Source organism: Gavia stellata, chromosome 20 (assembly GCF_030936135.1).
Source record: "Gavia stellata isolate bGavSte3 chromosome 20, bGavSte3.hap2, whole genome shotgun sequence".
Classification (NCBI taxonomy): domain Eukaryota; kingdom Metazoa; phylum Chordata; class Aves; order Gaviiformes; family Gaviidae; genus Gavia; species Gavia stellata.
This window is the reverse complement of record NC_082613.1, coordinates 13317516-13335560: the sequence shown is the minus strand read 5'-3', so window position 1 is coordinate 13335560 and position 18045 is coordinate 13317516. Positions and strand designations below refer to the sequence as shown.

Genomic DNA, 18045 nt, shown 5'->3' with positions numbered 1-18045 from the left:
CCTTGAGGTCCCACCAATGGTTAAACCAAGCTGTTGGCCAGTGCCTCTTTGGGCTGTAACCTCACCTTGTACCAGCCTGTCAGCTGTGCTGAAAAGGCATATCCTGGACAGAAATTAAGGACATGCATGCTCAGTATCTGCTAAGGGCTTAATTATTTCTTGTTAATTGGAGTTAGGTTTGTTTCATTTGTTAGATCTGAGCATTGAAAAATTGTTTCCTACTTTGAGAACTCACAAGCTGGGGACCAGAAAAGTGCTAATTGCAGTATGAGTAAAATCATCACTGGGCTGTACTGAATTTAAGCTCCAGTAAGAATCACTACTGAGAACTATGGCTCTGACCTTACTTGCCTGAAATCAAAGGTTAGTAGTGGTGAACAGAGAGAATCACTGGTGCCAGTGTAGCGTTTGGTCCTTATAAAAAAGGAAGTCATCCCTCTCTAAAGTGGGAGGGGATCAGAGTACGCACCCAAACACTGGACAAGAGGCTGGCGGCTGTCATCCATTTAATATTTAGCCAGTCAATACTGATCACTCTGAAAGTAGCTGTTGTGACCTGAGTGTGTGTCGATTAAGTCTTGACTAGGTTTCCTTTTCAGAGACTTAACCTCCCCCTGCTGTGCTGTAGTAGCTCTCACCCATGGTGAATGGGATTGCTGCTAATGGTCATGGGACTACCTGCTTTATTTCCACCCTGAGGTTGTTCTCAGAGATTCATCACTCTGTTCCAGTTTGCTTATATCTCCTCCCCAAGACTGAGGCCAACAGCCCTCTGCCCTCGAGCCTCAGGGAGCCCAGGATTTTCACAACTTTTTCACCCAGAAAAATGAGCAGCTGAGCCATGTAGATAATCAGAGAGGATGGCAGCAGTTGAATCCTCAGGAAATTAGAGATCTGGAGCAAGTGGCAGACAAAGTTCCAGGTGAGAGAATAAAGCATGTTGCACAACAGCTGGTGAAGAAAAGGAGGAAGAGAATTGTCATGGCAATGATGTTTTCAGAAGAGGTTCAATTTGCAGTAGAATACAACTGATACAAGACCATGAGTGCTTGTTCCCTTCCCTCAACCACCCAACACAATTAACATGCCTTTCAGTAGGAGCATTATGTCCTGCAAGGGACAAGTTTAAACCGCAGTTCTTGAAACTGCTCTGTTTACATCAATACTTGTATGTGTGAAGAGCTCTACGAGAACCAAATAGTAGCCTAGACAAGTCCAAGCTCATTCTTAGCATTGTTTCTCTACTCTTTGAACAACAACAATGAAAAAATCTTGCTACACTGACTCAGTACTGGTTTGGTAGTGTTAATGAGGTCAAAAAAACTTCAACTTGAGATATTACCGATTCCATGCTAAAGCTCAGCTTCAGGGTGCGCTAGTCAAACAACTGCAGCAATTTAAGATGATACCAGTCCTTAGCTATTCCAGCCTAACAAAGATTTAAAAAAAAAAAAGCTGGTGGAAGTAAGCGTGGGCAAATACCTCAGTTGCTGCAATTCAAAAATCCAAGCAATGTAAATGAGTAGACAGGACTGTGAATAGTGATAGTGGAGGCACAGACCAGCTTTCCCTTCTCAGCCCCTTCTGCAAAGGAACATACAGACAAGGCACAGGGAAAGAGAAGACACACAAGACACTAAGCTCTTCCACTGCTTAAAATATATCTTTTGGGATTTGTATAAAGCCTAAGAGGATTGGGACTACCGTGTTTGCAAAGAGACTTCTGGCTTCAGCTCTTATTGAAGAAGTGAAATACATCTAATTTTTAGTCACATACTGCACTGTAAGAAATCTGAAGCAGTTTTTAAAAATACATAATATCAGCCAAACATACCAGGAGAGCTTCCATATAAAGTTGAGCTAAACCTCTTATCTTAGAGGACTAGGTAGCAATTTTCACTGTTTGAAATTCAATGCTCAAGGACTTTTTAAATATGTATACATACCTTTAAATATATATACACACACATACCTATACAATACGCATATGATAGTTATTCTGTACTATTTTATGTTACCTTTACCTTGTCTACAACAGGAGTCATTCCGAATAAGGAAGTCAGAAAAAAATATCTTGTTAGTCATTAACCAAGCAGAAACCCATCGTGCAGCTTTCTCCTACCCAAGAGGCTGAGGAGTCAGGCAAAGGTGGGGGGGGATCAAAGCTGAGACACAAAAGCAGTAGATATGCAAAGAGGCAGTCTGGTCACCCTACTCACCATCATGATGTTACAGAGATTGCTCTTCTCAATGTGGGAAGGTCTTTTTTTCTGGCTCTGAGACCAGCTGTCTGAGATTGCAGCAAAAAGATTTTGCTTTTGGCTTTTTGGTTTTGAACTCAGATAAGCAGGCTTGGGCCTCAATGTTCTCAGAGATCCACTGGACTGTGTCTCCTCTTGCGTTTCTGTACTGGATGCGTCATTCTGGCTTTCATCCTCTGTTGGTTCATCCTCAAATTTAGAGTCAGAATTAGGCTCATCAGAAGATTGCTGCGTTATTTCTTCTACACTGGGCGCCTGTGCTGGACATAGGTTTTAAAAGAACGTGTAAAATACCTGTAACATGACTTTTTCTCCCTAGCTGCAAGCCTTACACGTTCCATGTAGGAACTGGGCAAGGTTCTTCTGAAACTTTTTCAGCTGCAATAAAGGATTTCTAAGCCCAACTTATTGTAGAGGCAATAAGAGGCCTGTACAAGTGTTTGATTTTAACCAATTAGCTCTTAATCACCAACTATATTAAAGGGGGAGCTGAAAGACACAATGCTTTTTACTTCTACCTGCTGTAAAGTAGCATAAAATAAGTGGGTATGACTAAATTAGTCAGGAAGATATTAAAAAGAACCCTGTTTTATTTTACTTTCATAAGAGTGCTTGAGAAATGCTTTAATGCTCTAGTCCTGCAAATATGCTATTATGGAAAAATTTAATAATGTGTGTAGTCAGATTTACTATAAATGGAATTTAGAGCATTTGTGTAAATCCTTAGAGGCCTGGTGCTAACAACAGTCACCTTAGAGCCAGAAATTGTGAAGGTAAATGCAGTACGTAAAACCTGAAAGTCTCATCCAAGGCATCAAGATATTCCAGAGTTACTCCGTCCAGGCAAAAAGCTGATACAACCTAAGTGTAAGTATGTGGCACAGCTGCCCTTTACCTAAGCAAAATAGATATTTTATTCTGCTTTTCAGGCATTGGCAGTAAGCTGTGCCTATGCTGCCTGGGGTAGCTTGTACCATTGTCATAACCCCTTACAACCTGTGCTTTTAATTACTATGATTGGTTACCTGCAAGAGTGCACTTGAGTGTGTGGAGGGAAGATGCTTTACTACTGTAGCAAGCAGAGACTGTTACGAGCATTAGCTGTGTGCTAAGCCTGCAGAAGGGGAGCCGAAAGTTGAAAATGCAGCATGCACACACATGCAGGACAGGAAAGGAGGGAGGAGTACAAGCCTCTGCTGTGGTGAGTACCTCCTGTTCCTCTGCTGTCTGGGGGTCCAAAGGAATCGTCTCGTTGTCGCTACTCCTAGGGGATCTATTATAGGACTGGATAGCACACTATTAAGTAAGAACAGAGGGCACCAAACAGAACTAAAAGCTTGTGGAAGTCAAATTTAGTTCTTATTTTCCGTCCTACAGCTGTTCTGCAAAGGCAGAATTTACGATTGATTCATCAGCTGGGATTGCTTAAGCTCCAGGATTAGAGCAAACTAGCAAGGCTTTATCCTCCTGAGTACATCAACAAGCCTATTATTAGCCTAAAACAAAGCCTGTTATTAGTTACTGACATAGAAATAGTACTGACTTAGAAATAAGAATCACTGGTGGATCAGAAAGAGATGCAAAATAAACAAATAAATGAAAATGCATGTCCTGCTCCCTTCAAAAATTTTCTATCAAACTCAGCATTGATAAAAGAATCCCTTAACAGCTCCCCCGGTAACATCCCCACCCTCCAAAAAAGGAGAAGCGTAAGAGAACTCTAATGCTTGAGTTTTAAAGTGTACAAAATTAGAGGGTTAGGATTGCTTTCTGGGGGATTTTTAACAGAAATTTACAAAAATTACTTGTTCTTTGCCTTTCTTATACTAAATCACCTCTGAGAAAAAGGGAGAAGCTAAGGAAGAACAGCTGGCAGCAGCTTGTCGTCTTAAAAGCATTTTTAACAGAAAAGCATAGTTTGAGTTTGGTTTTCTATATGCTACCAACATTACTAAAAACCCCTTTAGTTTCCTTCTGTGACAAGTGGCATTAGCCTAAAAATAGCTAGCAGAGTGCTTTAAAGATGAAGCTAATAGATAAAGCCTTTTATGCAGGAGCATTTTATCTGATCAGCTGCAGAACTTACCTTCATTAAGCAGAAGCTGTAGCCAGACAATGATGATGATCAACAGCATTACAAATGGCAAACAAAACCAGAAGAAAAGAAGAGGAAAGGTCAGCTCATTCACCAAAGGAACCAGAGGATACTTCATTGCTGGCTTCAGGTTACACTAAGTTTAGAACAGCCTGCCTGCTCCGCTTTACTAACTACCTTTTAATAACTCTCATTGCATCACTGTCAATCACAAGAAGACGGCTGATATACTCAGCACGGGTAGCAAAAGGGACAGCCCTCTGCTATGCAAGGAGGGAGTAATAAGGATTAAACACGGATAAGAACAACTAAGAAAACATCTGATTTGATTCTCCTTCCTTCAGCTGCTATTTAAAGGATAAATACAAGTTAGGAAGCTTTCAAGGCTTATGTTCAGACAATAGGTAAAGATATGTTTATGTCTTCAGATAAAGGGGAGATAACCAAGCACTTCAGCCCCTTTGAAACGGGGGAGCCAAGGTTGCTTATGAGAAATCAGTAAAACAGAATCAACCCTGCAGAGGCGTGTAGAGGATGACTAGCTAAACATCACTTCTCGTAGGCTCTCTTATTTGACATGGAGCACAAATATGTCCCATATTAACATGGACTCTATTTTTAGCCTACTCTCTATGTTTCCATCTATTAGTTAATCCATTAGGAAAATAAACCTCTATATTTTAATTGCCTTTCTCTCTCCCTTCCCTCCAAGAAAGGCAAGCTAGCATGTTTCATATGATGTGTCTCTAAATGTATTGCTTAATAGTAAAGGAGTTCAGTAGTGATCAAAGTAGGAGCAGATATGTGGCTTTGGTAACTTGATATTCATCACACTATGTGTTTCTCCATCAATAAAGTAAATCCATTATCTATTGCTTACCTCACAGGGGGTTGTTTGGCTAAATTAATTGTTTGTGTAGCTCTCAGTAAACCTTAGAAGAGAGCAGCTATGTAAGTGCGCATTATGAATGATTGCATGCATTTAATGTTCCTGCTTGTGTGCCTGTGTTTGCTTTTTATGTAGTAACAGCCCCTTGAAATGAGGTTTTTAATGCCAAGATCTAAATGAACTTTGCAAATTCTTACTAATTCATGCTAATAACACCCCTGTGTGATAAAAGAAAGCTATTATCCCTACTTTGTGCATTGGGTAAACAAGTGAGAAAAGCCATTAATGACCTGAGCTTCAAGGATGCTAAACCTCTGCAGTCCCCATTTCACAGAGAGGGGGTTGCGGGTTGGTGGCATTTCTGAGCATCAGGCTGCTAGTGGATTGTCCCCAAATGCAGTGACCAGAGTGACGGAGAGGAGCAGAACCCAGAAGTTGTCATCTCTTCGGTTTTAATGGCAAAGCGTTAGTCATGTCAGCGGGACCTCTCCGGGCCCTTCACCAAGCCGAGCTAGCGGCCAGGTTTGGCAGCGGGCCTGTCCTTCCCCCCGCCGCCATGGCAGGACGGCCCCCGCCCTGCGCGCCCCTCTCCCCGGCGCCGGGCACGGATCCGGCGGAGGCCCGTGGAAAAGGCAAGGCCGCCTCAGCCACGGCCGGCACCCTTCTTTCGGCAGGGAGGTGTGGGCGCGGAATGCTGACGAGGCCTTGAGGAAGCACACGCTGTGTAGGTGACCGCCCATGACAGCCCGCGCGGGCCAGGGCCGCGGGTCTTCACTTCCAGCAGACCACCCAGGCTGGGGAGGGCTCGCGGTCCGATTTAACTCGGGAGTGGCAGAGGGCGAGGGTGTCCCCGCCTGAGAGGGGAGTTGGGGGGTACAGGCCCCCCGCGGCCCGGGCGCGGCGGAGGGCCGCAGGCAGCAGCCGGCGCTGCCCCTCACGCCGCCGAGGCCCGGAACGTGTGTCAGTGCCCGCGTTCCCGGCCGGAGGGAGCCGGGAGGGCACAAGATGGCGGCGGCCTCGCGGGTGTTCGCCTTCCGCGACGCGCGCTGGGCCCCCGACCCGGTGCTGGAGCCGAGCGCGGCCGTGCGGACGCCGCAGCCGGTGCCGCTGGTGATCGACAACGGCTCCTTCCAGACACGGGCGGGCTGGGCCTCCGCCGACCCTGCCGTCCCCGCCGAGCCCCTGCTGCGGTTCCGCTCGCTGGCGGCGCGCAGCCGCGGGGCCCGCGGCGGGGCCGGCGCTGAGACGCAGGTGGGCAACGACCTGGGGAGCCCCGAGCCGCTGCGCTGGCTGCTCCGCTCGCCCTTCGACCGCAACGTGCCCGTCCAGCTGGAGCTGCAGGAGCTGCTCCTCGACCACGTCTTCCAGCGCCTCGGCGTCGCCTCGCAGGTACCGCCGGGCGGGGGAGGCCGGGCCGGGGCGAGGCCCTGGAGCCGCCGGTGAAACCAGGCCCGGCCCTGGGGGGGGAGCTTGGGTGAGGGGGAGGTTGTGCCTGGGTGCGTGGTGGGAATGGGGGGGTCCAGCATCGCCCCTGCTCCTGGGGCGTTGTGTTGTCCCCCTCTTCGCAGATACTCACGCCCCGGGTGGACGGACCCTGAGCAACCTGCTGTGGTGACCCTGGCCGGGCCAGGTGCTCCCCAAGGGTGTCTTTTGAACCTGTTAGTCTCTTAATTTCTTCATAGTTTTGTGGTAAAGCAAAAGCGGGAGGATACAGCTGCAGGGCAAGAGGTTTGGACTGCAAACTTGTCAGGCAGGGGCCGAGAACCAGCGTCCAGGATCAGTTTTTGAAAAAGGCATTAAACGTCACTCGTTTTGTTATAGTACCCTTATTAGTAGTGCTCATTGACTGCTTGTTTTGTACACCCAGCTGAGTTGAGAGTTGCTCCTCAGACCATGAAGCCTTTTGCCTGTGTGACAACAGCAGTTTGAAAGGTTTACCTAGTGCTGAACTGCACTTACACCAGTTTTCACTCGCACTTTGTCTCATCATTGCGTAGATTTGGGTTACTTAGATTTTTAATAATTCTTATAGGCTTTCCATTCTTCTCCACCCTTGGGCGTTTATTCTTTGGTTGAATTAACATTGGAAGCCCTGCTATAGGCAAGACTTCTTTTTTACCCTCTTAAGCACTAGATGTAATTTAACTTATGTGATTAATAGCCTGCGCATAAAGTGGTTTCTCATTGCTGTTTTGGAGGAGTTCTTGCTGATGTTCAAAAGCAGAAACAAGGCTAAGCATCCCTGGATTTTCCCTTCATACCTTTATTATTTTTCTTTTCTATTGTCTCTTACAGGGTTGTGTCGATCATCCAATTGTTTTGACAGAAGCGGTGTGCAATCCTCTGTATTCAAGACAAATGATGTCAGAGCTCCTCTTCGAATGTTATCAAGTGCCAAAAGTGTCCTATGGCGTAGATAGCTTGTATAGTTTTTACCACAACAGAAGGCAGAGCTGGCCCTGCAGTGGTTTGGTAATATCCTCAGGTTATCAGTGTACACACGTTTTGCCAGTCTTAGAAGGCAGGTGGGTTCTTGCTGTCTTAAGAATGGTGCAGCCTTTCTTTGTCAGTCATTGACTTTGCAGTGATGCAAATATCCATTCCTCTAGCATTCAGTATTCTAGCTTCTGCAGTGTAAGCTCTTATCAGGTCTTAATTTATACTGATGAGTTAAAACTAGGTCTGCGGATTTTACGAAGTTCTGTTGAATTTTGAATTGAAGAAGCAGTGCTGTCCTTGTACGTATTGTAATTTTAGTTATTATTCATGCATAGATCTGTACTTTCAAAAGTAGAAAGGGATATCTGCCCCAAGTAAGATCAGGCATTAAAAAACATGTTAGGTTTTAAAGCAGCTTTGGGACAAAAGAAACTGCTCTGTGAGATTTCTGCAGTTCTTGAGGCTTTTATAATTCTAATTAAGCTGATACGTTGCTCTACTCTTTTACTCTTTTTTTTAATTTTTTAATCCTTACTGCATGAAATGGCTTTATTATATCTCGTAGATGCTCCAAATTGTCGAGGGTTATACCTGGCCAACTATGAAATGTTACAATGGTTAAAGGAACTACTTTTAGCTCCACTAACCATCACTTCCCTTCTTAAAATAGAACAATTCCTTGCTGTAGTCGAAATTAGTTAATGTTTGGGTTTTTTAAAGCAGAACAGAGCCTTTCAGAAAGTATCTGCAATAACAAAGCAGTGATTATGCTTGTTGTCTGAGAAAAGCAGGTGTGTTAGATTCTCTGGTAACTGAATCTTGAAATATTTATCTGTGAATATTCATCCATCTGCTTCACCGTATCAGAAATAAAATAATACTGAGGAAAGTAGGAGGTCTGTTTTATGCTGAACTTGAGGATCTCTCCAGTCTCAGCTGTGTCTCTTTGCATTTTCAGGTTGGATGCTAAAAACTGCAAACGTATTAATCTTGGAGGGTGTCAAGCAGCTGTGTATCTCCAACGCCTTCTTCAGCTGAAGTACCCAGGACATTTTGCTGCCATCACTCTCAGTCGCATGGAGGAAATATTGCATGAGCATAGCTACATTGCAGAGGACTATATAGAAGGTAAAACCAGCTGTAGTTTACCACTAGATAGTGTTCATCCAAACTTAGTTTTGTCCTCTGTATCCCTTGTTCTCAAGTTGGCTGGGATTCTGGCAGAAATACTCTACTACTATTTTGCTTTCTTTATAGCTGTCTTTCTGGTAATCTAGCTCATGGGAAATGCTTGACAACAGTTTCAAATTTAACATTAAGATAGAAACAAAATTGAATTACAAAAAAAAAAACCTCTTTATTCATTCAAATTTCTCTGTGAATAAAAATGGGGATTATTTCAGAGGAAAAGAATTAAAAATGAGTTTATTTTATTAGTTACTTTACTCTATGCTTCCAAAAAACCATTAAATTTATGAGGATGATTTCTGCATCTGGCCGTGGTTCTTACCTGCTTTAAGGTTTCCAAAATTGCAGAGGACACTTCTCATGTCTTTTTGTGAATTAAAGAAGTTTTAAAGATTTCCATAGGAAATGTCATCTTAAGTAGTGGCCGAAGAAAAGTTTTTTCTTAAATTTGTCATTTATGAAAGAGCCTGCAAGAGTCCTTAGAAATGTGTGAGAACTCTCCCTTACCTTGGGAAGAGAGAAAAGACATTAATGTGCGCTTCCCACTTCTTAGTACTTTGTGTTTCCTGCATGCTGGAGAACAGAGCACTAAGAACCGTGCGCGCTGAATACGTGACTGGAAGGTAGTGCTCTGAGGGGGTAGCTAAATAGGGGGACAGCTGCCAAGAGGTGACAGAATCCTAGGTTGGACCATTGTTGCCTTCTTTCTTCTAAGTCTGAACTTAGTGTGGAGTGCATACAACACACAAATCATTGTTTTCAGCCTGGCAAAATAGTTATTTTGCTTTCAAAACATTCAGAGCTACAGAAGTGGCGGTCCCCAGAGTACTATGAGAACAACATGCACAAGATGCAGCTGCCTTTCTCTAACAAACTGCTGGGAAGCACTCTGACATCAGAGGAAAAGCAGGAGAGGAGGCAGCAGCAATTACGTCGACTTCAAGAACTCAATGCACGTCGTCGAGAAGAGAAGCTGCAACTTGACCAAGAGAGGCTGGACAGGTTACTATACGTACAGGTAATCAAGGCAAAGTTTTCTGTGTGATCTTTTGGGAGGAGGGCAGGCTGCCCTTGGAGCTTTATCAGAAGGTCTTGCATCACTGTAAAGAAGCTACGACTGTCCTGTGTGTTTTCTGATAGGAGCTTTTTAAAGTTACTTGCAGGATAAAAGGGTGAGATTACTGATGCAGAGGATGCTTCCAGGTTCTGAACAGTACTTCTTCTGTGAAATATTTTGAATACTGCCGAAGCGTGCGCATCACAATGTCTAGTAATGAAGGCAAAGTGTCTGTACATGCACAGTTGACAGATAGTTGATTACCCTGTATTGTTCATCACAGCTAACTCTGATCTGTCTGTAGGAACTTTTAGAAGATGGTCAAATGGATCAATTCCACAAAGCTTTGGTGGAGCTGAACATGGACTCTGCAGAAGAACTTCAGTCTTACATCAACAAGTTGAGTCTGTCTGTTGAACAAACAAAGCAGAAAATCCTACAGGCAGAAGTCAATATTGAAGTGGATGTTGTGGACAGCAAGCCAGAGGTATAATGTTTTCACCAAGTTAATCCTCTCATTATCTCTGAGATAATTAAGTTTCTAGGCTTGAAAATGTGCCTCTTCAGACTTTTATTAATGAACTAAGCTTTTGCTTTAACACACTGCAATTCTTGGTTAATTTTGCAATGGCTCCTCTCTTTTGCATCTTTCCTGTGGAGCTACAGAAAATGTCAGTTTTGATTTTTATAGAGTATGCCTGAAATCAGTAACCCTTCTTGTGCTGTTCTGCACTGTGCTCTGGCACATATCTTACAGTTTGATTCCATATAGTTCTAAGCATAATCTGTAGGCTTCCTGACAGTAGTTGAAATATACAGTTATATGAAATCAGTAAGTTTCCTTAAAAGTTTCCTGCACATCTTTAAGAAATTGGAGGAAAAGAAAATAGCCCTAGAGGGTCAGAGAAAGTACTGCTGAAGATACTACTCTTTCCCTTTGTACTTACTCCTGGCAGCATATGCCAGCTGCTGTCCTTACTTAAGGTTGACTTGCTTAGAGAGTTGTAAGTGCAGCAGCTAACATAATGATTTTGTTCATACTTTAAACCAACCTCTAACTTTGCTCTTGCATTAATTTTGGTGAAATAAGTGGGTCTGCTATGTTAAAGATTTTTTTTTTTTTTCCCCCCGGTGTCTGACAATTAAATGTCATGGAGTTTGAAGTACTTAAATCTCAAGTGGTTATAATCTTAAGACAACCACCCTTAAATGTCTCTAGCCTTGTATTAAAGATATAGAAGAACCTGTCAAACTTTTTGTTAAAAACAGTATTTGTTTTCCTTTCTGTTCTTCCCTTTCAGGTGCAGAGAACTTCATGGTAAACAGCTAACCCTTTGCTTTCATTTTGGCTCTCTCTTTTTCATGCAATTAAGCGGCATGTTCTATTCTCTTTACTTAACAATGAAAGATTAATTGCTACACTTGGTTGTTGGAGTTGTCTTGGAGATGAGAAGCTTATTTGTCTGCTTTGCCAGACTAATACAGGCCCAGCACATGGCAGCTGCTTCTAAGAGATGGTCTAAGGCTGTTCGTGCATTTTCTTGAAATAGCCTTTCAAGTCATGTAAGATAGAGCTTTTTAAGTTATATCAGTCTTTGCTCAGGAAAAGGTAGAGAAAACCAGAGAATTGGAGCATAGACTAGAGTGGTGCCAGATAGAGGAGTTCTTGTGGCTTATATGGACCTTGAGATGTAGCCAAAACTCAGGTAGCCAAACCAGCAGGTGAGCTGCTATCGTCTTGGTTATATTTTGCCTATCCTTCACAGGAAAGTTTGTGTAAGAATCAGAATGACTGCGTTTGAGCAAAATTGAGGTAGATAATGGGCTTACCATTGTGGTAAAGAAACTTCCTGCCTTCTGTCAAAAGAAAATGTTCTAGAAACAGATAATTGAAAGACTGTCAGCTCCTTGTAATTTTGCCCAGTGGTTGTGCCTATGTTCCAACATGTCTGTTTTGGATCCCATGCTCAGACCTCGTAATGAATCAGCAAGCCTTTTTGTTTGGTCTGTGCTTTGTGAGAGAGCCTACAATTATCACCAAAACCATTTGTGAAGATACGCCATCCCTCTGTGGCCGTGCAAAGGAGACTATAAACTAATTGTGTTGTCCTAGGGTCTGTGCCAACTCTTCAGCAGAGTTCCATGTTTGTTTCCGTTGCTAGGTTTAAGACATAAAAAGAAATGGATTTAAAAAAGCATAAGTGTTGGAGATAACTTCAAGTGACTACCGTTCGTTTGCTCTAACAATGAACAGTACTTAAACTTCAGTTTGAGTAATTGCTTGGTTTTTAAGTGGGTCTAAGCTAGATACCTCAGACCGGTTAAAGGATCTAGCTTTATCTCATCCTGGTATTGTTTGCTAGACATTGCAACAAATGTTTCAAGCTTAAAATAACAAAAACAAATCTGTAGCAACAAAATCCCAAAGGTAACATTGTAACACAAAAATAAAGGCGATAATTAAAAAGCTACTCCTACTTCACAACAGTGAAGTACTCTAGGATTTTGAATTATGCTTTTCATTAGGAAGGGGCTTTGGGAGCACCTTCACATTTGTGTAAAATATAAGGGCTTTTGGTATATCCCATGTGCAAATGCTAGGCAGTTGAAACTGTCAAAAATTGTGTGGTGGCTTTGTAGCTAGCAAATATTTGTTTTCCAGTCCCACACAAGCAAGGCAGGGAATTTAATGGTAATTATAGAGCAGTTAGAGGTGCTGGGAGTGCACCAAGTTTTAACCAATTTAAAAAGCTATTTTAATAAGTTTCAGTGTGTTGTTATATTTAGCACATGGCTGGCTAGGATCCTGGCAGTCAGCCTGTTGACTAAGGCCTTTAATTTCTAAGGCGGCATAACGATAAATATATTGAAAAGTGTTTGATTTTTATACTTTGCGTGAATGTTTCTGTTAACTCCTGTTTTCTAGGTTGTTCACCATTTTGATTTGTCTTCAGTGCTGGAGAACAGCATATTCTGTTTCAAGCATGTTAGAGTTGAGATTTGAGGGAATCGGGGTTGAATTTTCCAAATGTGTCACCAGAATTGAAGTTATATATGTGCTTAGCACACCTGAGCTAACCTACCTTAATATACCTTCTGTGTTTCCAGACACCTGATTTGGATCCATTAGGCAGTGAACAGTCACTGGAGGATGTGGAAAGTATTAATGAGTTTGAACCTTTATTTGCTGAGGAACAGCCTGAAGTTGAGAAGCCTGTTGCTGCAGTGCAGGTTTGATTTCTATATCTACGCCTCATGCCAGAGGTTGCTGCCTCCTGGTTGTCCAGCTAATCTGCTAACATTTCTCCAAATGCAAACATTGTTTGCCTGCTCTTGGAAGAGATGCTTAAACTATCTGAACAGGACATTGAGAGGAGAAGTCCTTGCAATCTTAGCTGATGGTTTAGAGCATGAATATACCCACTTGGCTCACTCTGCAGGCAGTGCCTGTTGTAGCAGTGCCATGTTATTAGGGGGGAAAAAAAAAAGGCCCGCTCAAGTGTTTTTGTGTGTGATCGATCCATAGCCCAATATCGCATCCCAGTGGACACAGTTTTTAACGTGTGAGGTTGAGCCTTAGGATTGAGTGGTACCAAACAGAATAAAGTATAGGAAAAGTCCAACTTCCTTGGCCTTTTGGAACCTTTTACAGCATGGCCCTTTTTCTGTGAGAGCATTACGATCTGCTTTTGTTTGGAAATTTTGCTTATTCTAGAATACTACTATTCTTTAACGTAGTTTCCCACTACCTTTCAATCTCATCTTTTGAAAGCCCGTGTTTAACCTGGCAGAGTACCACCAGCTTTTCCTTGGCACTGAAAGAATCAGGGCTCCAGAGATTGTCTTCCAGCCCTCCCTGATAGGAGAAGACCAGGCTGGTATAGCAGAAACCATGCAATATGTCCTTGAGAGGTGAGTTTACAAAGCTACTTGGCACTTACTTCAAATAAACTAGTCTTGTTTTGATATCAGCTTTTGCAATTTTGGTTACTTAACAATAATACAGGAAATTATGTTAGACTAGTTCTTTTTGGTGGGGTTGAGCATTGCAGGTTGGACATGTCTTCCTGTTCTGCAAACCACATGTAACTCTGCTTGTCTTAAGTCAGTGGTCTCCAAACTTATTTTGATCGATTACCCCATCAGTAAAATATTTTTGAGCACACACCTCCAATATATGTATATTTATAGATTACATACAGGTACTACTGAACTAGTATATTATGTACATTTTTAAATGTACACAAAAATTGAAATTAAAAAAGGATGAGATAAAGGTGAAATAAACACTATTTATTTATTTATTAATGGTAGCAAAACTATCATCTTCCTGCACCCCAGTGGATTGTCTTGCACGCACACCACTTTGGAGACCCCCTGGTCCGACTTGTTACAGAGGGAAACAACAAACCCTTGTAAATATCCATCCCTTGAAACAATGAGCTGGCAGTCTCTGGTTTTGTGAGACCAAAATCAGGGGTGACATTTTTAAGTTATAATATAGGCAAGTTTGCTGGACAGCTATTTCCAGACAACTTACCATTAGCAAAATGTCACCCCCGAACTGTATGAACATACAAGATTGCATTTTCTGAAATGTAAGAATTCCAGCGCTACTGAGTTGTTCGTTTGTGGGGTACAGTGCACAAAGTGCTTTAAGGATTTTCTTCTGCCGCCCCCTGAATTTCCAGAAAACAAATGCTCACAGGTTTTCATGCTAGGGAAGTGAAGGAAGTTTCTCAAAGTGAATCCTGAAGACAAGCTATCACCCCATAGCTGTTCAGTTTACAGGGAGAGATGTCCTTGAGAAAGACTGAAGTTGTTTTTTGTTCCTTGTAGGTATCCAAAGGAGCAACAAGCTATTCTTGTCCAGAATGTTTTTCTCACGGGTGGAAATGCAATGTACCCTGGACTGAAAGCCAGAGTCCAGAAGGAACTCCTTGAAATGAGGCCCTTCCAGTCGTCTTTTCAGGTACATGTATTGACAAGATGGTTACGTGAAAAGTCCGTTCATCGGTGTTCAACAGTAATTCAGGTTGGGAGAGGTACAGAGCGGATGTACTGAGAGCATGGGAATGGACAGTGGTTTATGACAAGACACTGAAAACAGCTGGTTTGACCTGAGAAAATGAAGGTTAGGCAAAGATACCATTGCTCCTTCTGAAGACATTAGAGAGAGTAGAGTAGATGCTTTGGAAAAGGAAAACCCGCTTCAGCTAAAGGACCGTGCACACACAAGCATGTTTTGCTGGAAATTTGCAGATTGATTTCTTAGGATTGGGACAGTTACTATCTGGAACAGGGAACCTTTGTTAGGAGTAGTTGCTGGGAAAAACTGTGCTCACTTCAAAACTAAGTTACATGTTCAATTTGTTACACGTGATGACAGCAGCAAAAGAGATCCAGCAAGTATCTTAAAAGTGATCCCTTGCTATGTTTTTAGTAACAAGCACAGTACAAGCTGGGCAAGTCTCAGAGTTTGCCGTGCATTTTGTAAGACTTACAAGAGTCTCCCTTGCTGTTCTGAAACCACCTTGTCTTCCGAAATTACTAACTTCTTGAATAGAAAATCAGGTTATAAACTGGGGAGAGGAAAAAATTAGTGTAAATACAATCTTGTGATTCCACAACCCTTGTGTTGTACAATTATTGTATGCAGCTGTGAGCCAGGTGTGACTGACAGAAACTTAGTTACAACCATATACTTGCTAATTTTAGGAAGGATATTGCTTGCTAAGTTTTGAGTGCGTTTTCTTCTGCTTTTAATGTTCGCTGCTTGTAACTGAATAAGAGCTTCCTTCTTTCCATTAAAATGCCATCTGTAGGGTGGTCCTATCAGAAATCTGTTACCTCACAGATACCGCACATGGGATTTACTCGGTGTCTAGTCTAGCAAGCCCATAGCAGTTCATGCTGCAGTAATAGGAATAATTTAAATGGAAGTATGAATCTAGACCAGTGGGAAGAGTACATGTGGTCCTTCCCCACATACAGCGATTTCTTAGCCTGCGGTATTCCTCCCTGCTACTTCAAGCAGGGAGGAAGTTTTGCTGGAGCACTTGATACTTGTTTTGCAGTACCACCAACTCTTGCAGCATTGGCTTCCAGCTGTGAGGGCTGTTGGTTGTGAATGTGATACACCCATGTGCTTTCTCAAACTGTAGAAACACAGCAGACTCATGCAGAATTGATCTCAGGGTGAAAATACGTTTCAAACCCATTCCTAACGTTACTCTTCCTCTGAGACACTGAATAATCAGCTCAAACTTCTGAAATTCAGTGGTTTGTGCCATATACTACCGTAATCAGAGTAAAAAGGGCTTTTCTCTCCTGTGTTGAATTGACGTCGTTGTTTATTTTCCTTCCATCCAGGTTCACCTTGCTTCCAGTCCTGTTTTAGATGCTTGGTATGGGGCTAGGGATTGGGCAGTGGAATACATGACCCGTGAGGAAGGCTGGATAACCAGAAAAGACTATGAAGAAAAAGGGGGAGAGTACCTCAAGGAACACTGTGCTTCAAATGTCTATGTTCCTATTCGCCTTCCAAAGCAGGCCCCACGGACAACAGAGGCATTAGCACCTAGCAGAGCGCTGACATCCAGCACAGGCAATCCTTGTGAGCAGGCATAGCACCGCGCCTTTGTCACAGACTCTCGGGTGGAGATGACAGTGCCGAGGAATGAAGAGTTACGGGGTTGCAGTGTGAGCTGTGCATGGAGTGCAGGCTTCAGCCTAGCCTTGCTGGCTGCTCAGAGAGCACTAAACATCTCATCCGGTCACTTGAACGAGGAGGACAAGCCGCGCTGGGGCGTCAGCTGAAATGGCTGGAGCACTTGCAACAAATGCTTAGTGCTGCTCATGCATAACACAGGAGTATGCATCAGCCAGGAGGAAGACAACAGAAGCGCGTTCCAGAGAAAAATACCATCTTATAAACTTGCATAGTAAGACTCAGGGTTTTTTGAGAGTGTATGTTTTACAACTTTTTTTATTTAATTAAAATGTACTGGTTTTATACTGCTTCATTGTGTGATCCAAGCTGGGTCAGGGCCTGTACCAAGCGAGTCAGCCCAGCAGGCGTCTCCCTCGCTCCTCGCAGTGAGCCTTCCTCGGGACCTGTTGGCCGGGACACGTCCTGCTGCTGGAGGCTGGGGGCCGATCCGTGCCTTTCCTCCTGAGGCCTCCTGTGCTCGCCTCTGGTTTGATTTCCTTCCTGCTACACGCTTTCTGCTAAACCACTGCCGACTAAGCGAAGGGATTTCAGATACTTTTGGACTTCATTTATGTCAGTGATATTGATGTCTTGGTTGAAACTGGAGACCTGGTCGCATAAAGCACTGTCCAGCTATAAAGACAGAACCCTCCCTAAAGCGCAGTCCAGAAGGACTGCCAAATCTTGTGCGGTCCTTAAGTGGTTTTGCAAGAGTGGTGGCTGGGCAGGGCAGCTCTTGACTGGTGGGATTTTTTTATCAAAAGTTGTTTTAGCAATAAAGCAAACTTTTTGCTTTACCTCTAACTTCTGTGTTTCAGTGATTTGACCTCTTTAAAGAGCACAGCAATAAGGGTGTATTTGATCAGTTGTACCTTGCTGAAAAATGCAGGTTTGCAGCCAGGCCCCTCTCCTGCTGCACAACATACTCTAGCTTAAATTTGACTGAGGATTCAGTTGTCGCACTGAACAACTTGCTGTTGCTTTCTCAAAAGAATAATCAATACTAAATGCTGAGCTGAAACCTAAGCAGACTCCATCACTTTGGCAAAAGCTGTAAACTATTAGGCTGGTAAGACTATGGGGAAAATATCCAGAGCATAACTGGTATAAAGAAGGTGAAGAGGCGGTGACTCGCTGTCCTTAAGGGCCGCAGAGCGTCAAGATACATTGTCATCCGGCAGTTTCAAAACGAAGGACATGAGGTGCTTGTTGGTGTTGAAGTGAGGAGTTTGTTGCCACAGGATGCGATACATACATTTCTGGATTCAAAAAGTATTACCCAGATCTGTGAGTTAAAAAAAAAAAGAGATGTTTGCTGTCAAACAGGGAGGTCTCACCTGCGTATAGGAGGTCCTGCAGTTGCATATTCCTCGGCGAGCAGAGGAGGCTCGTTACAGACCTGCT

At 43.2% G+C, this 18045-nt stretch overlaps 1 protein-coding gene across 1 annotated transcript; it reads left to right on the top strand.

Annotated features, from left to right (window-relative positions):
• Window positions 1-6250: 6250 nt before the first annotated feature.
• ACTR5 (actin related protein 5) lies at window positions 6251-17399 on the top strand. Its single transcript, XM_059827259.1, has 9 exons — window positions 6251-6634; window positions 7541-7770; window positions 8643-8812; window positions 9673-9890; window positions 10234-10416; window positions 13038-13160; window positions 13702-13841; window positions 14769-14901; window positions 16302-17399. The coding sequence occupies exons 1-9, from the start codon at window positions 6251-6253 to the stop codon at window positions 16557-16559; spliced, it is 1839 nt and encodes a 612-aa protein (XP_059683242.1). The 3' UTR covers window positions 16560-17399.
• Window positions 17400-18045: the final 646 nt, after the last annotated feature.